We start from the raw sequence: 23,948 nt of genomic DNA on the forward strand, positions 1-23,948 counted from the left end.
AGCTTCATGGAAGAGTCTTTCTAAGAATGAGAATATTTTGAATTACTCAGAATACAAAGAGCTTACAGTGGTTGAAGCATGTCATCATCTTCGAGGAACCAGATACAGGTCTATATACAGAACTTGCTGGACTTGATACTGAAAATTGTAGGTGTGTCAATTTGATCAGGGTTGTCCGAAGTAAATCAGCTTACAGTATCAGACATTGTGTAAAATAAATTGATGCTTGGGTGGGCCTATTAAATTGTGAAAGGCAGTATGAGTTTGCTGTCTGAATGTACTGGTGGCAGATTTAAACCCCTAGCAGAGTTATCCTGATGAAAGCTTGTCTTTTGTAGATTTAAAGCTGCTGGTAGGATAACTTCAAATCGCTATGCAAATACACCATAATGCTAAATCAGCATATGTGGCTTCACTATATCTATTTTATGGCGTTTATTTAGTCATTTGACTTTCGCTACAGCGTCGTAAAAATGAAGAGCAAAGTTGAAAGTTGAAATTTGTTTATGTGGGCGGTACTATGACTGACTTAGCAGGAAGACAGAGCGGTGCGCTCTCATCGTCCTGCCGTAGAATGGACGCTTTCCTCGGCTGTGATCCGAGAGTCAGAACGCTGGTAGAGACTTGGGACAATCAATGAAGAATTCACAGTATATAGAGCCTCTAGATAAGGTAAAGGTAAAGATCTACAGTAATTACCTGCAACTTAGTCGTTACGTCTGGTTTCTCATGTGAATAAAAGTAGTCGCTATGTTGCTCTGATTCAATGTCAACTAACGGTGATTTATAAATATTGAAATGAAACGTCCGTCATGACCCCTCTGACACCAAATAAGATCTGAGTTTGCGTCGAATTCCAGAATCGAACTATATTAGATTTTTTATTTACGATTGAATTTGCATGACAGGCACATGCCACGACGGCTACTGTTTACATTTCGACTAACGTTACAAACAAACCGTTTGAATTGCACATGGAGATGGATTTTTTTTATTGCGAGGCAGCTATACAAGTCAGATGAAAAACAAAACAAATGATATTCTTGTAATGCGTTTTGAACTTACTGTACTATTTTTAGTGAGTGGCAGCCATACTACTCAATGGTTGAGGTAGTGATTGTATACAGTACGTGGAAAAGCAATACTTAGTTGTGTTAATAGCACTTTTGTGTTGTGACTTTAAAAAGGGGTCCCAATAAATCTTACAATTATTTAAATGTAGTTATATTAATATAATTTTAATTAAAATGCTTTAAAAACACAAAAAATAAAGATGTACAACATTCAACTGACTTCATATTTTTGACAGCCACTGGTCTAAACTGGATAAATTATGTTGAAAATTACTTAATGAAAATGAGTTTCCAGTGTTGATTTATGTACAGGTGTGGTGACAGATCACACCATAGTGTCTTGCTCATAGTCATCATCACAGTCGTCAATATATATTTATCACCTGTCTGCACGAGCTATTTTAAATGCCACATTTGTCACACTTAGTGATGCATCATGCAGTTTCTTTAGATAATGGACATTACCAGAATTAACATTTTGGGTGTGTTGTTAAATATGTGTATCATGTAACCGTGTAGGCATCATGTGTCATTGAAACACAAAGCCAAAGGAGGGACCTTACTAGGTTTGGCTTGATTTTGTCAGGTACATTTACATTACTGTGTTGACTGTTTACCTGTTCTACACAATTTTTTAGACCTGTTTAACCCTTTTAAGTCAATATGACAAAACATATCATCCTTTAGGGGTTATTTTAAAGTCAAAATGTGGCGATTTGGGAGGCCATCGGGAACAGAAGTATTAAGATGGAGATGCCAAGGTTTACCAAGAGACGTCTGCTGCAAACTTCACACCAAGGCTCTTAAGAAAAGTAGGTGTTTGATATTTTTTAAAAACATTTAAAATATCTGTATCAAATGTTAGGTTTAAAAAAATAATATATGTACACACTACTGTTCAAAAGTTTGGAATAATTAGGATGTTTTTGATAGAAATTGCTCACCAAGGCTACATTTATTTAATCAAAAATACAGAATGAACAGTAATATTGTAGAATATTATTACAATTTAAAATAACTGTTTCCTTTTGTAATATGTTGTAAAATGTAATTTATTCCTGTGATGGCAAAGCTCAATTTTCAGCAGTCATTACTCCTGTCTTTAGTTTTACATTATGTTTAAGAAATCATTTTAATATGCTGATTTAATGCTTAAGAAACGTTGCTTATTATTAGCCAGATTGAAGACCGTTGGGCAGCTTAATATTTCTATAGAAACTGTGATTCTTTGATCATTTTATTTTAGCCCTTGCTAAATTATTTCTTTTTAAAAAAAATACAGAAAATTAGTTTTTTGGCTTGTATAATTAAAGAAATAATTGTTTATTTCAGCCTTTAACTTAAGCCTCCGATCAGATGGCATCTGTAGTAGCAAAAATGGGCATCACTTCTCATTTCCAGTGTAAGTATAATACTTAGAAATCCAGCATTTCCTGATACAGCATCTATGTCTAGTGTTTTCATTGAATATGTTTTGATATTTCTTGTGTTTTTTTCTCAACAGCAAGACAACAAGCTCTTATAGAAATACATGGAGAGAATTGAGAACATCTATGTGCTATTCCATCTCTGGATTCAGTCCTAGGTTCTTTTGTACCTATGAACCTGTCACAGGTGAGTTTATTCATTAATCATTTACATTTAGATGGTATATCACTCCTTGTTAGTGATTTAGAAGATTTAAGTGCCCATAGCAATATCTTTCATGCTTGTATTATAATTAACCCACAGATCCCATTGAGATCCACAAACAGAAGTTGACGTTATGGTTCAGTCATCTTCCTCAAGAGGAGAGGCAATTCGGTGGCTACTTTTCTCCCGAAACTATGCATGTTCAGCCACTTATCCTAGAGCATCATCCAGATGAGGGCAGAGGTCTTCCCTTCAAGGGAAAGACAAGCATATCCACATTTCCCTCTCTCACAGTTGAGCAGCTCTTTGATGCTAACAATAATGGAAACAAGGCACGAGGACTAAATGTTTTGCTATATGGGGCTGTCGGCACTGGGAAAAGTACTGTCGTCCGTAAACTAGTGCTGGATTGGTGTGCTGGATCTGTTTTCTCACAGTTTAAACTTGTGTTGCCTTTCTCCTGTGAGGATCTTTCCCATTTATCCAAGCCAACATCCCTTCGAGACCTCGTGGGCAGGAAATACATGCACCTTCGCAAGACACCTTATCTCAGTGGAGATAATGACAAGGCTAAGGATGTCCTCTTCATCTTTAATGGAATGGAGAAGATGAAGCTGGATTTTCGCATCGGCTCCACAGAGTTATGCAGCGATCCCAATGAGGCTCTCACATCGGGAGCTGTTGTTGTTAATCTACTGAGGAAATACCTGCTACCTGAGGTATGAGGCTCAGCTGTTTACTCTTTGAGGTTTTTCACTCTGTGACCTGGCATGTTGAATGAGGCCATGTTCCAGATTAAATTGGTGGTGGTTTTGTGACATAAATTGCAGTATCTTGGTTAATGACATGACACTCATTTTTGTCCAGATCTATTCATTTATTAAAAAAACAATAAAATGCACTTCATAAATACAGTATCTTGAATACACCTGGGGCCCGTTTCAGAAAGGAGGTTAAGTGAAAACTCTGAGTATGTTAACCCTGAAATGAGGGAAACTCTGGGTTTTCCGTTTCAGAATGGGAGGTTTGTCAAACCCGGGAAAGCAGGGTAAGTCAAACCCGTTTCTGGAAGAGAGGTAACTTATACTCAGAGTCAGTTACCGTGGTAACTTACTCTGTGAACCTAACCTGGTCGGGAGCAGGTTTTCTTTGGTAAACCCAGAGTTTCTTTCGGTCTCCTCCCCCTTTTTAAAGTGTAAGCGATGTTTTAATACCTCATTCATTCATTCACGCCGCAAAATTGCTTTTCTTACTGAGTATTTTTGTCTTATTTCAAGTACAAACATTTAAAATTTAAGTTAAGATGCATTTTCTATACATGAAAATATTTTTTTTAGATATTTAGTCTTGTTAAAATATAAAATTGTTCTACAGAGTGTAAGAAAAATAATCTTAATGCAAACGGAAACAAGAATAGGCTAATTTTAATTTCTTACCCCATTGCCAGATAATTTGGAAAATAAAATAATATTTAAATTGTTTTTTCCTTCATGGAAACAAGACTAAATACCTTATAGCCTATTATTTATGTTATTATATGTTTTTTTACACCGTATTCATGTGCATATTTATTTGAGCGGTACCATTTTAAATGGTAGTTTTCTTTTAAACATCAGAGATGCAGAGCACATTATAAGATATGAAGATTTTAAGTAAAGTGTGCATCGCTCTCACGCTCTTTCTGGGAATTTTTTCCTGGGCACAAATCCGTCAAAGAGGAGTATCACAGGACTGTAGGTCAATGGTGTAGCAATGGGTTTAAATGAGGCTAATCTGATAAATGATGTTCACTTGATAACATCTTTCTATGACCTGTGGAAGTAACCCGAAATAATCAGAATTTCCTTCAGGATTTCCAGTGTGGTTGGATGCATTGATGACAAGCATGATTACTGTATGAAATGGAAGGATGCCAGATGGAGGGGTAGTACGAGGCTACGAGCCATAACCACCACTACAGCTGTTAAATAAGCAAATTATTAAAATTTTTTGGTCATCTTTATTTCCTTATACAAAAGCAAAAGTTATTATTTTTACTTTTGGATTTTAGAAATCTTCCAATACTTGACCATCTCCTCTTCATCTGTCAGTGGTGCTGGTCCAGGTTCTCCCTCTGCCTTCTTGTCAGTAGTTAATTTTATTACTCTAATTAAGAAATGTAACAGGTTGGATTAGAGAATATTTAATTATGTGAAAAGAGTGCTAGACTATGTGGAAAAAGCTGCAGCGCATTGAAATAGACACTGAATGATATTTAATGTCAAATGTCTGTAAATTCATTTAGCCCACACCAATGAACCTTTCATGTTTAAAGCTTTACCTTGATTCAATTGTGTTTTTATACTTAAATTTTTAGCTGCTGCCACGTTCTTGTTTCTTTTTCTGTCTTTTTCTTTTCTTTTTTTTGTGGCCATGAGATACCATTAAAATGAATATTAGTTCAATAATTTACAGTTTTCACCTCAGATATTATAACAGTTATTAAGTTATAGACAGTTATTAAGAATTAATGTTACGCATTGACGGAGGTATGCGTGCTGACGTCTTTTTGGCGGGAGCGGTTGCCATGGTGAATCGTAATTTCGGCGCTCCATTGATAATGGCTTTTTATAGTTGCGGTGCATGCGCTTAACTCAGAGTCAGTCAACTCAGAGTTGATTGAACTAACTCATTTCAGCTATTCTGTAACCGAAAACTCAGAGTTTCCCATCTCAGGGTAAATCAACTCAGAGTTCAAGTTTTAACTCCGAGTTGGTTGAACCTCCTTATTGAAACAGGCCCCTGGTCTGTGATGCACATATTTATTTATATTTGTGAATTTATTATTTGTTATTTTTATAATAATGAAGAGAAAGCCATTATGAAGAATTACGTTCTTCAAATGTGACATTGTTATTATTTTTTAAATAACAATAATAATTTATTATTATTTTTTTTAATGTATTAATAGTAATATTATATGTATTTTTTATATATTTTCAGCTTTTTTAATTTGCGAATTTAAATTGTTTTAAATTTTTTATCATAATGAAGAAAAAGCCTCATCAAAAGAATTAATTCTTGAAAATTAAATCTCATTATATTTTTATTAGTAGTGAAGTAATTTAGTTTTTTTTGTTAAAATTAAAGTTATTTGAAAAAAAAACTTTATCAGACAGTTCAAAGTCATGTGGTGCTACCAACATACAAAAAATAAAAAACATAAAAAGAAATATCATAAAGAGCATGTGTGTCTGGGTCAGTAAGTCTGTTGTAATATTAGATCGTTTGAGACATTTATGACAAAGCAGTTTTTTTCATATTTATGAATTCATTCATGATATCTTAAAACTATTTTAAAACTCTTTGAAAAATAATGATTAAGATGTGCACATCATTATTAAAATTGCTTTATTGGTTACACTACATTTTAGAGTCGACTACATTTAAAAATGGTATAAAAGTCTTTTAAAACCATATTAAACCACGTATTCAAAAATACCTTTCTGAAAACTTAACAAATGTGGACAATTACTTTTCATCGGCTCCTACCTTTAGATTAATGCTTATTGTAATTAATAGCTGCTACGACCTGTCGCTTTTCTTACAGGCCAGCATTTTGGTTACAACCAGACTATCTGCTGTGGACAGAGTTCCTAAAAAATACATAAATCGTTATGTACAAATCTGTGGCTTCAATGATCCTGACCGCCAGAGAGCCTACTTCACCAGCAGGCTCTTGCAACAGAATGAAGGAAAGCCAGGCAAGGCAGCCGAGTCGCTCATAGAGATGCTCTACCTAAATCTACAGCGGGAGAGTAATTTAGCAACCGCCTGCTTCCTACCATCTTACTGCTGGCTCACATGCGCCACTCTTCATTTACTGCATTTTACTGATACAAAGTCACCAATTCGAACCCTCACTGGCATCTACACCAGCTTCATGAGGCTCAACTTTGGAGGAGAAGTGATAACTGTGGATGGAAACGTCTCTTCACAAGAGCAACAGAACTCATTAATGCTCTATGTGGTCCGTACCGTTGGTAAACTAGCTTTTGATGGCATCACCAACAAGCGGACGTCATTCTCCGCTGAAGAACTGGAGCAGTGGGTTGGTGGCAAGACCAAAACTGACGAAGAACTCCAGCAACTGGCGGTGTTTCGCACAGATGTGCTTGACTTCTTTCTGGTTCCTCGTGATGATCATGATACGGATGCGGAATCTGGTGGAAGACGCTATGTGTTTGCTGTTCCCGCCATGCAGGAATATCTAGCTGCTCTTTACGTCGTCCTTGGCGAGAACAAAACCGTCCTGGAGAAGTTGACTAAGGAGGTTTCTGAGGCTTTGGGACAAGCCAGTGAGGACATCACAAGCCTCCTGAGCATCCTCTCCAAAATCATACCTTTCAGAATCTTCGCTATTTTCAACTTGCTTAAGTTGTTCCCAAAACTCTTTGAGCGAGTCAGCAGCCTCAGCAAAGGGCGTATTGCAAACACCATGGCGGCGGAAATGTTTCGTTCAGAGGACAGCTTTAATGAAGATGTTTTGGACCAGGTGGAACAAAGCCTCTTAGGAGTGCATGGTCCACAGCCACAGGAGGAAAACTACACAAGAGCGTTTGAACTCTACCCTATCTTCATGGGTGGACTTCTTCATTACGGGAATCGGAGACTGTTAGACCAGCTCGGATGCAGCATCAAGAGTCACACGGTTTCTCAGATCACCCGTGCACTAAGGAAACACCTGATCAAGGAGAGCCAGAAGAAGCAGCCTCCTGAGGAGCTCATGGACCTTCTGGTCCTGCTGTATGAGTTCCAGAACCCTCGACTTACAGCTGAAGTCCTCCAGTCCATCAAGACTATCAACTTGTCGACTGTACGCATGACGCCACACAAATGCTTTGTGCTGAGCACGGTTCTGAACTGCACGAGCTCAAGCTTCCACCTGAACGAGCTCAACCTCTCCTCCTGCCACATCACTCCAGAGTTACTGCAGATGCTCTGGCCAGCCTTCCATCATACTAGCAACCTCAAGTAAGACATGCACTTACTATAGAGAAAACTAGTCAATGTTTTGCATGCTTGAGTCAAGTAGTTTTATGCATAAAACTGGAAGCCTTTGAAGCATACTGAACAGCTGACTTCATAAGCTCTTTAGATATATCTAAATTTGATACTAATACATGTTTGGTGCTCATCAACTAGCAGTTTGCTGTTTCAAAACCAAAAGTTAGAATATATTTTTCACGATTAGTTTTAGATGTATGATTTATGTAAATGTCTCTTTGGTCTCCATCCAGAACTTACCTGCTAAATAATAATAATCAACTTATACCAGCCTAAGATTGAGCCTTAGCTGGTTCTCTCAACATGACCAGATGAAAAGTGCCCTAAATCAGGCAACAGACTAACCTGAGCAGTCTAGGATATCAGCTAAGACCAGCAAACCAGCTTGGGCTGTTTTTTTTTTTCTTTCCCCCTTTAGTTTTGGTTTTGCTTTTGAAAATGAAGAATTTAAGGGTTAACTTACAATATTTATTTGAAAGAAAGTAATACTTTTATTTAGCAAGAATACATTAAATAATCGAAAGTCGCAGTTAAGACATTTGTTTCAGATTCAAACTTTCTATACATTAAAGAATTCTGAAAAAATTTATCAGTTTCCACAAAAATATTATGCAGCACAACTGTTTTGAACATTGATAATACGAAGAAATGTTTCTTGAGCAGCAAATCAGTGTATTAGAATCATTTCTGAAGGATCATGTGACACTGAAGACAAGAGTAAAGGCTGCTAAAACATATTAAAATAGAAAATAGATATTTTAAATTGAAATAATATTTCACAATATTGAAAGGTGATAAGAAACTTCTTACAGACCCCAATTTTTTTTAACAATTTCAAACTTATCTTATAAATTAATTTTAAATTAATTTTAATTCTGATCCTCGAAAGAAGCTAGTTGAAGTGCCCTCTAATACACTAACCTCAAGTTTTATGAATAATGCAAAAGTTTGTAATGTGTTGCATGTTATTGAGTGAAAGTAATAGCTAATGAGGACTGGTTGGTCTTGATATTGTGGTCTTAATGGACCTTGCCTTCAGGTTGCTTTGCTTGCAGAATGCAGTTGGTAATAATTACTTCTAAGCACAATTGCCTCATTAGTTATTGATTTCCTGCCTGGGAAATCGACAAACTAATGGTGTGCACGTGTGTGTGTGTGTGTGTGTGGGGGTTTTTGCTCACTGTGTGTTTACAGTCTCCAGTTTAACAGCCTGGGTCCTGAGTCCTGCATTCTACTGCGAGATCTCCTGCTAGAGCCCAACTGTACTATTAAGTCAATACAGTAAGCTTACTTTCAATAGAACATTATTACTGTTCTTATTATTATATACTGTTATTATTATTATTATTCATGGTTGAGGAGGTAGGTTACATTTGAACTGCCAAAAAAAGCCATTTCTGTTTGCTTACCAATAACAAGTGCTGGAAAACTCATTCTATGTAATGTATTTGTTATTAACATTGTATCTCTTCACTGATTCTTGAGACACAGGACAAAAACATGTCCCAAAATGTATATATTTAATAGTGCATTTATTTTAGTATTATTTATATACCATTAGTTTTTTTTATATATATATATATTCAGTTTTTATTTGAATTTTATTAACATTTTTAGTCATTGTGTTATGTGTTTTTGTCATTTTATTATTTTTTAATATTGCAAATATACTGTTAATGTCATTGCACATTGAGTCAGAAATTTTTACACGTTAAAAAATAAATAAAATAAATATCAATCACGTTTACACACTGCCTCCGAAACTTTCGTCCGTCATAAAATTTTTTGGATCAGGTTCGATTTTCTGCGTTTTTGCATCCGTAGCATGCATTTTGATAGGAAAGGTGCAAAAAAAACCCTTTCCTATCAAAAAGGTTTTTTTACAAAAAAAAAAAAACGGAAAAACGCTATGATGTGTGTCTGTGATTTTTAGAAAATGTAAAATTTCACTTGTTTTTCCAATCACTGAAGTAAATGCTAAATTTGCAATATTTATGATAAATAATTTGGCACATTATTTTAGTATTCAACTTTATTGACCCATACAGTAATAGGCTAAGAAAAAAACATTTTGTTAGAAAAAGTTGACTATGACATTGTTTAACAGTTTAATCCAGAAAAATGAATAGATACATGCACTACTTTTTTCGTTTCATCCCTTGTCTCAAGAACCACTGTGATGATATTCAGGAAAAAGTGTTTCCTGTGCATTTTGTGTGAATTTCCTGTTGCTCTGATCACAGGTTGTGTGACAACTACTTGACGGACACCGGCATCAGCCATCTACTAGAAGCTCTGTCTGGTAACCACTCTCTGGAGCGGCTGTGCCTGATGCACACAGGCCTCAGGGACCAATCGGCACAGCTGCTGGCCGAGAGACTGGGCCAGCATGATATGTTACAGGAGCTGAATGTGGCCTACAACAACATCGGAGACAGCGCAGCTCTCACGCTGGTCGATGCCTGTCGCGAACATCCCAGCATCCACACAGTACAGTGAGTACAACAATACATTTGCATAGTTCAATCATATGTGTCTTTCTTATAAATCCATCTGATGTTAATAGGTGTTTTTTTATGCTCATACTTCCTCTCAGCCTGTACCTGAACCAGCTTACCGATGTGGGCAAGCAGTCGCTGTACGTGCGTGGTGGTCCTCGGGTCAAGGAGGGCCGGCGGGTGAAGGTCTTGGCATCTGTAACGGAGGGTTCAGACATCTCAGAGGACTGGCATCCCATTCTGAGCGTTATTGGAAAAAATTCTGTTTCCTGGGACAGAGGCCGTGTACGCGAGCAACTGCTGGTCTTCCTGAAAGATCTGGAATGGGGTCGCAAACAGCACCAGAGTTTCTGGAAAAAGATGCACTTCCGACGTGTGGAGAGCGTCGTGAGGCAAACGCTGCGCTTACTGGAAAAGAGCAGTGATACAGGGACCGGTAATAAATAATGTAACTATCATAGAAGCTAAAGGGATTTTGGAAAATGATTTGCCATATTTCAATCCAGAGAGCCTTAATATTATATTTTAAAGGGATTTCCATCTAATAACATATCCATATACGGATTAGGTCATTTTGAGAAAACACTGTGATAAATGAGTTTTATTTGATTGTTTAAGGGGAAGATCAATATTCACTACTCCATATTACTTCAGATAAGTACTTGAAAACTGCTTCTTGTTGCATGATGACAAATTTTGCCATTTCCTATGCATATGTATTCAGGGAGAATTTGTTATCATAAATTAATGTGTCATGCCGTTTTGTATATGGTTAAACACTTTAAACAAGTGTGAAATGGTGCTCTAGACAAGGTTAACAAAGTAAGGTAACCAAGACGAGGCTTTAAATGCTTCTGCAATCTTACCATATTAATGTTTGATTGAACAAATGTTTGAACTAACAAATTGTTACTGAAATTTGCTGTGCAATAACAACAAAATAAAACTAAAAGTGTTGATAAAAGGTGGCTCCTTGTCAAATTGTATAGCTTTGATTTTTGCTAAATAAGATGCTGGTTTCTACCGGTTCGAACAGTCTTATTTTAGTGGAGTTTGTTGTCAGTTGTCTTAATTAGAGTTGGTCATGTAATACCCCCTTCGGATTTGATTATAGTTGAGGTGTTGTCTCATAAACCTAAGATTAAATATTAATCTCCTGTGTGTTATTGTGGTGGAACAAGGAGGAGCTATACTGACTAAAGCATTTTAATGCTTCATTTAAATGTGTACCTTGCACCCTCATGAAGTCCAGGGCTCAGCCAGGAGTGGTAAGCAGGATCATGAGATTCACCACAGGTAATTTACCAGTGTATATATATATATGTATGTACACACATTGTTTTCCATTGCAACGATTGTGTAGACTGTAATGTAAAAGTCAGGAAAGACATTTAAAGAGTTTATTTTTTACAAAGAGTTTAATTTTGCAAAGAGGTGGGGACAACAAACTTTACTGTATAAAAAGTGAATGTAGTAGAATGGTCTATATGTCTGATATATTAGCAGTGTAATAATTTATTTATTAGTAGTAGTAGTATTACTACTACTAAAATCTGACCAATTGCAACATTATTTTTTAAAGATTTTGTAATAAGTTTCATCATTTTCAGCAATCAAAGAGATTTATATACAATTGTGTAAATTTTTGGTGATTTCTTCAATGCTCCTTTGTACAAATGTAAATTTTTTTCCCTCTTGAGGTTTTAAAATTAAAAGTGTAGACAAAAATAAGCACTGGAGCTCTGAGGCTTTTCCTTTTGAACTCTGATCTGAAGTCTTGTCCGCATTTTGTGATTTCTAATCACATTTCCGTAGTCAAAGTCTTTAGTGTTTAATTTAACTTAAAGCAGCCTGTGTAGATTTTGCCTTGCAGTGCATCTCACAGGCAAATATTGGAGACAAAGCCCTGCCAAGAACTGTATGTTTAGTGGTTTTAGATCCATGGAAATGAGCAAACTGAAATAATGTGGCAAGCTTGTACACGTTTAAGCAGAAAGGCTCAGTAACTGCCATTTAATTATTTCATGAAAACAATTTGTCCTCTGAAATTTGGAAAAAAAATATGCGATTGCTGGTTTAGTCACATGCCACTAGAAAATGGTTAATATTAAACAGTACTGAAGACTTGCATCACTTCTGATATTTCTGAGTAGATATGGATCACCTTCTTAATACTTTTGAATTGTTTACTATCACAGAACCAGCAGATACCCCAGAGTTACCAAAGTAAGTCTTCAGCATGCTCTTTAATTGTGACCTTTTGACCTCTGATTGATTATCCTACTTGTGCACTCTAATGATTCTGCATAAGCAATCTGGTTTACTTAAAATAGCCCAAATATTATCTTATTTTGGGTTTGTTTACATAAAAACATATATGTACAGCAAAGTGCAAATGTTTTTCACAGGAAGTTCACCTTCAACCCAAAAGAAGGGATTGACAACCCAGCTTTAGTGATCTCTGATGACACAGGTAATCATTTTCATCCAATCAGGGACTGATATATCATTAATGATTGAAAGAAATAAAGACTACATATGAATACTGAATGTATTGTCTCCAGAGCCTGATGTGCATCCGCGGATGTGTGTTCTGAAGCGGGAGGAGGGTCAGGGCTTCGGCTTCTACCTGAGTAAGGACGCTGGCTGCAGAGGACATTTGGTGCGCCAAGTGGAGCCTTTGAGCAGCGCAGAACGGGGTGGGCTGAAGAATGGGGACCGTATTTTGGAGGTCAATGAGGACTTTGTGGATGACAAGGAGCACTCGAATGTAAGAGCACTTCCTTATGCAAGCATGAGACCTTTGTATTCTGGGAATTAAACACGGACACTGGAATACAAATGATATTGCCAAGTAGATGCAAAGCATTAAAGGGATCGTTCACCCAAAAATTCTCTCATATTTACTAAACATCATGTTGTATGTAGCACATATTTGACCTTTCTTGTGTCAAAAACAAAAGATGCAATTTTGAGAAATGTCTGTTTTTTGTGTCTATATACAATGGCTACAAAATACCGCCAATGAATATTAGAAAATACAGGACTTGCTGATACGTGATGCGATTGAACTATGAGAAACAAGTATCCCAGATATTGTGCATTAACATGAACTGACTATGAATTCATTAGCTATATCTGTAGATATTCTTTAATGGAACTGAGCTAACATTAACAACGAACAGTTGTATTTTTAGTAATATTAGCAAAGATGAATAAATATTTAACAAATGTATCGCTCATGCTCAGTTAATGCATTGTGTTACCAGTATACCTTACTGTGCATTATATTTAGTCTTGTAGGTGTGTAACCTGTGCCTTGTTTTCAGGTGGTGCTGAAGGTGCAGGCGTCTGGGCTGAAGCTATATCTGTTAGTGCTGAGTGCTCAAGATTATGAGTTTGCGGTTTCAGAGGGAAGAGACCTCATGTTGCTTGCCAGCGCTTACCGTCCCATAGAAGGCTGTTCTCGCCCACGGTTGTGTTACATCACTAAAGAGCCTGGCAGCGGCTTGGGCGTCAGCATCATTGCAACTGAAGGTACTGCTCCTTTCTAAACATATGTTTGAAGCTAAGAATGATGCCATTTTTACATTTATTAAATTAAAAAGACTAGTTTATTATTCACATAAGTTGTAGTTTATCAAGACTTTTCACAGAAGAGGACATATATCAATATAGGGCAAATATCAGAGCATATATTATATATAAAAACACATAATAAGCCCAAAAAGTATTTTGAAAAGAATTGCCTTTTAGAAATATAAATGTTCCAAATAAAATGTCTTTGGCAACACCACATTTTACTGTCTGTATCAGCAACAGCTTTACTGTCCACATTTGGCTGTTTCGTTTTCAACAATAAATTTTGTAATCGAAACTGAAACCAAAAAAAAAAAAAAAAGCTGATGTATCATAGAAGTATTCATGAACAGATACTTAATGTCACAAGTAAGATATGTACACATCTGGAGGTGTAATAACTTTAAATTATATTGTATTTTTCATTATACATTTCCATTATACATCATAAAATATAATAAATATAATAACTGAATTTATAAAAATGTCCCGCTCAAAAGTTTACACACCCTTGAATCTTAATACTGTGTGTCATTTCCTGGGTGATCCACGACTGTCTTTCTGTTTTGTGATTGTTGTTCATGAGTCCTTTGTTGGGGACCACACACATTCACTACAGAATAAAGTAGTACACTCCCAGGACAGAGGAAATCAGTATAGTTGATGCACAACTTCAGGGAATATTTAATCATAGTGTATGCATACATGGATCATTGTGGACAGTTCTGGTTCATTTTATTCAATACTGTATGTGAGAGTATAGGTGAGCGAGGCCGTTATCGTCTCAGCCCAGTGACTGATGGTCCAGCTGAGAAAGCAGGAGTCCAGAATGGAGACAGGCTGATCTGGATCAATGGAGCTATGATTTCAGCACTCAGCTATGCAGCACTGTCAAAAATGGTAAGTGCACTTGTATAGTGTCTAATACCTTACTTATATTGCAATCTCCAATGCTTTCTGTTTTTGGGGACATTAGAACGTCTATATTTCACTTTGTTCCATCAGGTGAAGAAATGTGAAGACCATGTGACTGTCTTGGTAATTGACAGCAGGAGTGAAGTTTGTTATAATCGCATGGGGTTACCCATAATACCTGCTTTTGCCAAAACACATAATCTACCCTACAGACCAAAAACACTACACCTAACTCAAGGATCACAAGGATACGGGTTCCTCCTAAGGCAAGAGAAGTTACGATCCGGACGTATTGGTGAGAAGTCGCTGATTATTAACCAGTGTTATTATTATTATTATCTAAAATTAAAACTATTAAAACATGTTTATTTATTGAAAGCTAATATATAATAAAATTTTAATAATATAATATAATAAAATATTAGATGGAATACTGTCTGTATTAGATTAGATGCTGTCGTGGCAACTAACTGAAATGAGTTTAAATTGGAAATAAATAAAAAATAAACGAACTAAAACCGAAATAAAAATAAATGTAGCTTAAATAGTAATATTTAGGGGTGTCCCCGACTAAGGATTTTCATAGTCGAATCGGAATTTTCCGATATTCGACTTATAGTCGAATCATATGTTTGGGGGCGGGGTCAAAATATTTTACCAAGAGTCAGTCAGACACAGTCATAATTACTGATGTTTACAAAGAGAAATATTTAATGGACGACTCGCAGATACAAGCGGGGTAAATAATGTTTTATGTTTTGATTAAAAAATAGTTAACATTAAACGTCAGCCAAACCCTAAGAAGTCACAAGATTTTTTTTACAATAGTGCTCTCATTATAACGTTATGTATATGACAGGTAAGTTATTAATGTTCTGTATTTCGGTTTTGAGCTGCGCGCGCTGAAGATGTCCAGTAGAATGAAGCATATGATAGCAGGTTTTAAATCAATGGGATTTAACTCATCATTTATCTCATATAGAATACGCTTCGTTATTTATACAACATAATGTTATATTACGGCTTATAGGCTATCTGCACAAAATTCCCCGAATGCATAAGTGAACGTGTCTGCATGGCTCTGAATGAACTCCTTTTGTGGACGTGTTCTTCACTCAACACGGCAGCTAAACTCTAAAACTTCACAGCGTTTTATTATAATAGTGTTCTCGCTATAATGTTATGCAACAGTCCCAGTCATAGTTATTAATATTCTGAATTCATTATTGTTTGTCCTGCGCGCGCTGAAGAGATGCTTTCCAGCAGCACAACTCAATCAAATGCATCTTAGATAAATAATATATACACAATATACATATAAACCAGCTGAAATGTTTTGAAATCGGTAAGTTCCCTTCCTGATCGAAAAAAAATCCAGTCTTTCACTCTGCCTGTGTGAATTTGAGTCTTGTTAAGATATAAATCCCTGTGCCGAGATGCTCCTCTGTCTGTCACGTGGAAGATGAAACTTGAATCTATATGGGTGGTTGGATTTATTCACGCACGTTAAAATATTTATTTTAAGCTTCTTTCTTTTCAGATTCTTATTTGCAGCATTATTTTAATAGGCTTTATATTAACTTATTGGGAGAAAACTGGTAGTTTTGTGTGAAATCAAAGATTTGAGCACCCCCATTTAGCCAAAATGGCATGATCATAACACCCGACCGTGAGACTGGGGGCACGTTCAGGCTCACACCGGTGCCCAACGTTTCAAGTAGGCTACTGCGGTTTCCGGGTTGAACTACATGTTTCCTGGAAACGGTGTTCAACAAGGAAAATGGCATCTTAGCAAGACAGGTTTGCTAGAGCTCTTAAAAACTTTGCTCAGATCCCGGGTTTTCTGGAAGATACAGTTTATATTATGAGTTAAGCAGCCTCCTTTAATTATTATAATTTTTTTTGTTATTTGATCTCTACTGAGATTTTGCCAGCTAGTCACTATTAACAATAATCCACATGCTTTTGCTATAAAATGTTGTGAATATGGAGGAAAAAGAAGAAACTCTCCTTGCTATGCACAACTATGCAAGGAGAACTCTAGACGCTGAATTGGATGCAGTTGTTGGACAGTCTGAGTCTTTACCCGATACACCTGAACCGAACCCTGCAAAAAAAGTAAACTGAGTTTCAACAGTCCTTCAGTCCAACAGTCAACTGAGGAACTGGAAAAGAAAATCGTAAGATTGGAGAAAGACAACGTCCAACTTCATGATAAGTATAATGGTCTGGATGCATACAAGAGAAGATGGGATCTTCGCGTCGCTGGTATTCCAGAGAAAGCAGGAGACAACGTAAAGCAGATGATCATTGACCTCTTCAGCCAGGTCTCCCCTAGTCTCGGCCTCAGACATCACGCCCATGGACCGTTGTCTAAACGTCTGATGCATATGGAACACTTTTCTGGAAACACTTCAGGAATGTCGAAGTCGTCATTTGACTGGTTGAATTAAACCGGATTTCCGGGAGACACGAGTGTCACGTTTATTTTCGGTCCGCCGGGAAACAAAGATGCCATGGCGCCAAACCCACTCACGAAAGAAGAAAGCCGTCGTGTTTACAACTGTGACGACAAACGCTTATCAGGGTCAACTAAACGCTGGGTTTTCAAAAGTATGTGAAATATTTAAAGTTCGCGTCATATAATCTTTTAAATACATCCGAGAGTTTCACACACTGTCTGTTATTGTGGCGACATTTCCACGCCCCGAAACGTGACGCCAAATGAAACGAACTGTGATTGGTTGTTTGGCATGTCGGTCAAACGGCCTCATGGGCGGGCTTTGGCCAATGAAAGCGACCATCTATTCCAGACCTTTAGCCGTCAGTCTGAAGGTCTGGCTATGCGAGACTAGGTCTCCCCGAGCATCGCTGCAGATCTGCCCTGTGGAGTTGACATCGCTCATAGGCTGGTACCTCGTTCTGCTGCGGAAAGATCCTCTCGTCGCATAATTGTCTTATTTTCGTTGCGGTCCCAGCGGGACAAAGTTTGGAGAGATGCCAAAACGTCCGTCCTTCTCAGGGAAAAGAAGATCAAGATCTTCGAGGATCTTTCACAGAAAGAAAAGGATGCAAGATCTCTCCTGTGGCTGACAAATTCAACAAGCAACTGTTTCTTCGAAGTGATTAGCTTGATAAATGTAAGAATTTAAAAAAAATTTTTTTTACTTATGTGTTGTTTTTTTATCTATTTATTTTTTATATAATATTTGATATATTTTTATTTTATTTATTTTTATATATTTTTTTGTTTTGTTAATTATTTACTTTTACTTTGGGCTCTTAATTTTGTTTCAGATGGAGTTTATTTCTGTGCCTTATGTAATCTCTTATGGGAATGGTTTAATAAGTGATATTCCCTGAAAGAAAGTTTGGTCATTACCTCACAAATATTTAATTACTAACAAAAAGAGAGAAATTGCATTTAAGTGGATTCATAGAATTTACCCAGATAAGTGCTCTCTTAAAAGACTTAAGAAGGATATTAATACCAACTGTTCTTTCTGTTTAGAAAACAATGAAACATCTTTAAATTTATTCTGGAATTGCTCTTACACAACATCATTTTGGTGTGACATTCTTGACTTCATCAAATGTTATGTGAATCCTGATTTTGAGTTTACTTGTAGAAATGTCATTTTTGGCTTTCATGAATGTGAAAAAAGGTGATACTTATTTCATAAACCTTATTTTTATGTAAGCTAAATATCATATTCATAAATGTAAATTTTCAAAACACAAACCTCTTTTTGTAAGATTCAAACTTGAAATGAAAATGTATTTTAAATCTGTTGAATTCTCTACGAACTTGAAAGCGATAAGAGCAGTGGCTTTGTTGGAGGACTTGGCACTTCCTTTGGACTGAATAACCCTGGACTGTTGTTGTGATTTGACGATAACTATTGTTATTGTTTTTCCATGCATTCAATAAAAAAAATTAAAAAACTGTGTGCAACGTGGTGTGAGATACGTTCTCTCTTGTTTGGTGGGTGTGTCAAAAATGTCAGCCCCCAAATGTGTCCGCTGCAGCTCGATATACGCAACAATTGAAGATATTAGAAGACATGTTTGTCATAAGAGTTTTATAGTAACAGCATATCAACATGATGATGAATTTGCAAGTAAATGTAATTAACATCAAAATAAATTCACAAGAGCAAGTATATTGTTTGCTCATGTTTATTTACATTAAAGGCAAAATAACTGAAATAATAAGAGCACAAGTATAGATATGGAACTTCTTTAAGTCTGTCTAAATATGTAGTAATTGCAATGTCTTCTGGTCCATATCCTTTCCTTAAGAAGGTGTGCTAGACACTGATTAATGTAACATAAAAATACTATACATATTTATATATTTAGCTATTGTATTGTGGAGTGACACTTTCATAAACTTTTCTATGCTCCTCTGATTATATTATGGTAAATATTACAATATCATAGCACAACAACAGTGATCAGCAATAATGATAAGCCTAATACTTACAATAAAAATAATAAGGTCATATAGATCATAACACAGTCTTGGAGGTAAGAAGTGGATTATCCTTCACCTGAAATTTCTTTTCATCCTGAAATGCGAGGCAAATGTTGGATCACAATAATTAGGAACCAGTTTCCACAAATCCCTTCACTCCATTGGGATGTTCTCTTTTATTCTGGACAGCAGTGACTGTAATATCGAGCGTATTTTGCAGTATTAAAAATTTATTTATATCGATTTTATCAGGCTCCGTTTTGCACCGTTTTTTCGGGGCTGAACGCAGCCCAGGAGTCGAATCAGGGTCCTCCTATCGAAGCATCGAATCGTCGACTATTCGGGGACACCCCTAGTAATATTACAAATAAAACTACTAGAAATGTCAAAAACACAACACAAATATCATAAAATTAAAAATGAATTCAATGTATAAAAAAGAAAATGATGAATTTAAAAAAAGGAAAACGAGAATATAAAAATAAAAGCCATTTCAAAATATTATAAACTAAATAAAAACTATAATAGCATATAAAAAAAATACTAAACTAATATTGTTCTTTAGTGCAGGGAAAATAATATTGTTCTCTTTGAGAAAACTGTTAAACATAAATAAGTATTTGATATAAAATAAAAAATATAATATTTTAAATGTTTTTAGTATAAATAAAAATGAACACTATAAATGTTATAATATGCATTTCATATTATTGTTAAATATAAATTGTATAAATATAAGAAAATGTAATATTAAATAATTTTAATTTTGATTAATGAATTAACATTACCAGATGTCACACTTTACCAGGAAGCAAGGAAACACAGAACGAGGAATTCACAAACAGGAATCTTTAATAATCCAGTGGGGAACATAGGAGACACAGGAACACATGGGATGACGTTCAAGAACCGACAAACACTAACTTAAGGACTGGGGCTTTTAAACACAGGATAATTAGGGATGAAGACGAGACACACCTGGAATTAAATTAACAATCAACATGAGGGAGAAACTGGGTCATGGAACATATGGGGAGCAAAAAAACCCCCAACAAAAACAATCCATGATCCTGACATAACGCCCCCTCCCGGAAGGTGCATCCTCGCACCGTAGAAACATCCAAAGGGGAGGGGCGGGTGGGAACTAAGGAGGAGGCTCAGGAGGAGGACGGACACCTGGGAGGGGGCCGGCAGACAGAGACCAGGGAGGCGACGAAGGAGGGAGGAGCCAGGGGGGACCTGGAGCAGGAAGAGCACAGCTGGACCCAGGCCGCAGCCATGGCGGTGGCCCACGGTGGAGCTGACGGAGGGAGGAGGAATGGCCGCGACTCCAGGGGGCCGACCAATGGCGGCGGAGCAGATGGAGGAGGAACCCGGAGGCAGAGACGGAGAGCCGAAGAGCAAGGGCGACGTGAAGGATCCGGGGGACCAAGGCGGAGCAGATGGCGTCAGCGACCAAGGCGGAGATGGGGATCCAGATGGCCACAGTGGGGCCGGAGCGACAGAGGACTGAGGAGGAGCCAAGGGGATGAAGGAGCCTGACGGAGCCATAGGGACGAAGGGACAAGGCGCAGCCGGAGGAGTGGAGTCCCGAGCCGCAGGATGGTCGACGCCAGACCAAGGCAGAGCCGGAGGGACGAGGGAACCCGGCAGAGCCAGTGGACAGATGGACCACGATGGAGAGGAGGGAGCTAGGAGCCATGGTGGCGCTGACGGGTCAATGGGCCGAGTAGGAGTCCGGGCCTCAGAGGCGGGATCGAGGGAAACTCCGACCACGGCGACGCTGGAGGATGGGAGTTCCGCCGAGCTCGCACCGCATAGATGGTGGGCTGAGGGCGAGCAGAGGGGCTGCCAGACGACAGCGGTGGAGGAGGCAGGAGTGGGTGGGAAGGTGGGCATTTGAGAGCCTCCAGACTACCAGGGCTGACCTCAGGAACGGGAGCCAACACTGGAGGGCGCTCTGGAGGCGCGGGCTCAGGAGGATGCTTTCGAGGAGCGTGCACTGGAGGGCATTTTCGAAGAGCCGGCACTGGAGAATTGAGAGCCCGTCAGGGCTGAACAAGGGAACCAGAGACGAAGGAGGACTGGACGGAACCAGCAGGGACGCTGGAGAGAGGAGAGGGGGCGGTTCGATCTCCAGATCAGTCTCCCAGTCTATCAGATCCCCCTCCATGTCCAGTAGCCCCAGCTGTATAATCAGCTCACCCTCAGCCACGATGCAGGGGGCGGAGCTCCACTCCGCACACTCACTGTCCACACCATCTTCAGACGACAACGCTCTGCACGCGGTGTTCAGACTTGCATCATAGAATGCGCAGAGCGCGCCGTCCGGGTAGCTGGTGCTGTTAGCCAGAAAAAATTTGACACATTTTATTTTTATTTATATACTGTGCATATATTTTTCATAATATAAATAGGTCTCTATTTAAAATATAAACAGGTCTTTATTTGAAATATAAAATAAAAAATAAAATAAAATACAAGATATATAGCTGCTTTAGGAAAAAGTGTCCTTCGCAAAGGGATTATGGGGGTCCATGGCATCACAGATTTTAGTAAATGCTTTTAGATGTGCCACAAATCAGAAAACACAGTAGACATTATTTCAGCATACTGTAAAGTATATTTCCATCACTTTGTGATATGTTTGCTCTATAGCTCATGTATTACGAGAGATCGACCCCTGCAGCCCAGCTGAGACTGCAGGAATGGAGGACGGGGAGGTTGTGCTAGCGGTAAACGGGGAGCAGGTGGAGGATGCAGAGCATGAGGCCGTCGTCAGCAAAATACGGCAAAGCGGCCAGCAGGTCACCCTAACCAGCATCTCCATTCCTGGCAGAGACTATTACACACAGGTGCTTACATGCACATGCTTTCACACGCAAATGCTCATACAGAAAAGAGAAGCCATAACATTCAGCTTGCCAACAGCTGCTAAATCAACATATTTTTCCACTGACTGAAGACATTTGACCCTTAGGGCTAACCAAGGGCCTACACTCAAGCTCCTAATTCTTATAGTACACACCAAAAAATGTGTTTTAAAAATTAAATTAATCTACTGCTTGCAATAGACAATGGACCCCAGGGAATGGGTGGGGTCGCTGTGACCTAGATAACATAGGGAATCACTATTCTTGTTGTATTTGCTTGGATTTACCACTGAGAGAGTGTCTGTTATTTGATCCACTTCAGCTGGGTATTTCTCCATTGCTGTTCTATGAAGAACATATTCCAAAAAAGGAACAGTTTCCTAAACATCTTTCACCACATCAAGAGGGACATCAAAATCCATCGCATTCTCGACTTTGTGTGCTTCACAAGGAGGTTGCGGGATTTGGCTTCAAACTAGGCTGTGTTCAGAATAAGTCTGGGATGTATATTGGTCAGGTACTGTAAGCATTTATATTTAAAAAGCATTTTCTAAATGCCTTAAATGTACTTAAATGGAACAGAGTGCGGCAGTGATTATATATTTCTAGTACAGGCCACCCCAGAAGTTAGTATCACCATGGTTCCTTCTTCCTTATTGCAGAAGAAAAGCTGTGTAACCAACAAAAGTCTGTAATTATTATGTTTATCTTGATAATCTTCACAAATGAACAACTTTTGAAGCTTAACAACCACACCAGAATTAAAAAGGTAAATATAGGTTATAAACAAACATGGTCACGTGATGTAAGTGTCACGACCATTGCATTTTTGACTGCTCTTTCTGTCTTTATTTTAAAATACATTTTCCCTGAAACTTCAGGTGAAAATAATTTGCAAGAGTGTGATTATAAGAACAACAAGGCTGTAAAAGCAGACTAATAAGTAGATGACTTCTCCTGTTCGGCATGAGGATGTTTAATGTCTCTGAGAGTCCTATTTAAAATCTGTTAACCACATATCTTATTTCTGGCATTTAACCAAAAAAACATTAAAAAAACAGGAAACTCTTTTCTGGATTTTAGCTTAAATAGGTCATCTGTACAGCACTCTATTGCTATAATTACTGTTTTCACACGTTTCCTTGAACGCGCCCCTCCTCTGCCATTGGTCAGACAATAACAGTCCAACCCCCAAACTCATGCCATTGGTTAAGTGATGCTGGTTTGGTATACTCAAACAAAGATAATAATATTTTGATAGCATCACAGTATGTATATTTTCTGTATAGATAACTTTTTAAAATAGAAATATAAGAGAAAAATAGGAATATTAATAATATATACTAGTCAAAATTTGAAGTGGATCAAAACCTTTCATCAAAGTTGTCCTAAAACCGTTCCTGTCTTAGAACTTTTTTGATCCACTTCAAATGATGACTACTGTATAGAAAAAATGGCTATAGATTTAAAAATGCTTTTCCATGTCTATGAAAAACATACACATGTAATTCACATGTAACCCTTCTGGTCTATAGGTGATGGTGGGGAGTGCTGGAGAGAGAGCAGGGTTGTGTGAGGGAGATGTGGTTGTAGAGGTGAATGGACAGAATGTGGAGGAAGAGTATTTTGATGAAGTGGTGAGGTTGATAAAAGAGGGAGGAACTCCTCTCAGTCTGCTAGTCATGGAGGGACATGAATATGAAAAACTGAGGAACGCCAGACAGACTGTAAGTTAATGACTCAATCTTGAGACTTGCTCAAACACATACATGCATTTTGTAATTTCAGGATTATTTTTCAAATTTAAATATTGTCTTTCAGGTTCCAGATGCTTCACAAGATGATTTTGTATGAA

At 37.6% G+C, this 23,948-nt stretch overlaps 2 protein-coding genes across 3 annotated transcripts; both read left to right on the forward strand.

The window, feature by feature from the left end:
- Window positions 1-514: 514 nt before the first annotated feature.
- Window positions 515-11,216, forward strand: nlrx1 (NLR family member X1). Of its 2 annotated transcripts, XM_079387220.1 has the most exons (10): window positions 539-672; window positions 1,593-1,659; window positions 1,761-1,885; window positions 2,406-2,475; window positions 2,578-2,687; window positions 2,805-3,424; window positions 6,295-7,718; window positions 8,946-9,032; window positions 9,995-10,246; window positions 10,348-11,216. In XM_079387220.1, the coding sequence occupies exons 3-10, from the start codon at window positions 1,780-1,782 to the stop codon at window positions 10,694-10,696; spliced, it is 3,018 nt and encodes a 1,005-aa protein (XP_079243346.1). In that variant the 5' UTR covers window positions 539-672; window positions 1,593-1,659; window positions 1,761-1,779; the 3' UTR covers window positions 10,697-11,216. The 2 variants fall into 2 exon arrangements, with proteins under 2 accessions (XP_079243345.1, XP_079243346.1); XM_079387219.1 differs by lacking the exon at window positions 1,593-1,659 and having other exon boundaries at window positions 515-672.
- Window positions 11,217-12,404: 1,188 nt separating this feature from the next.
- On the forward strand, window positions 12,405-23,947 carry LOC306851716 (Na(+)/H(+) exchange regulatory cofactor NHE-RF4-like; the record flags this gene model as incomplete). Its single annotated transcript, XM_079388157.1, has 10 exons — window positions 12,405-12,475; window positions 12,658-12,722; window positions 12,814-13,019; window positions 13,579-13,786; window positions 14,592-14,728; window positions 14,834-15,038; window positions 21,879-22,075; window positions 22,416-22,610; window positions 23,629-23,820; window positions 23,915-23,947. The coding sequence occupies 10 exons, from the start codon at window positions 12,405-12,407 to the stop codon at window positions 23,945-23,947; spliced, it is 1,509 nt and encodes a 502-aa protein (XP_079244283.1).
- Between the last annotated feature and the right edge of the window lies 1 nt (window position 23,948).

Source organism: Barbus barbus, assembly GCF_936440315.1.
Source record: "Barbus barbus genome assembly, chromosome: 31".
Taxonomy (NCBI): domain Eukaryota; kingdom Metazoa; phylum Chordata; class Actinopteri; order Cypriniformes; family Cyprinidae; genus Barbus; species Barbus barbus.

Excerpts from the sequence above, each read along its gene's own strand:
- nlrx1 (XM_079387219.1), top strand. The coding sequence starts at position 1,780 with ATGTGGCGATTTGGGAGGCCATCGGGAACAGAAGTATTAAGATGGAGA. Across the intron at positions 1,886-2,405 it reads CACCAAGGCTCTTAAGAAAA|CCTTTAACTTAAGCCTCCGA; the intron begins GTAGGTGTTTGA and ends TGTTTATTTCAG. Across the intron at positions 2,476-2,577 it reads CATCACTTCTCATTTCCAGT|CAAGACAACAAGCTCTTATA; the intron begins GTAAGTATAATA and ends TTTTCTCAACAG.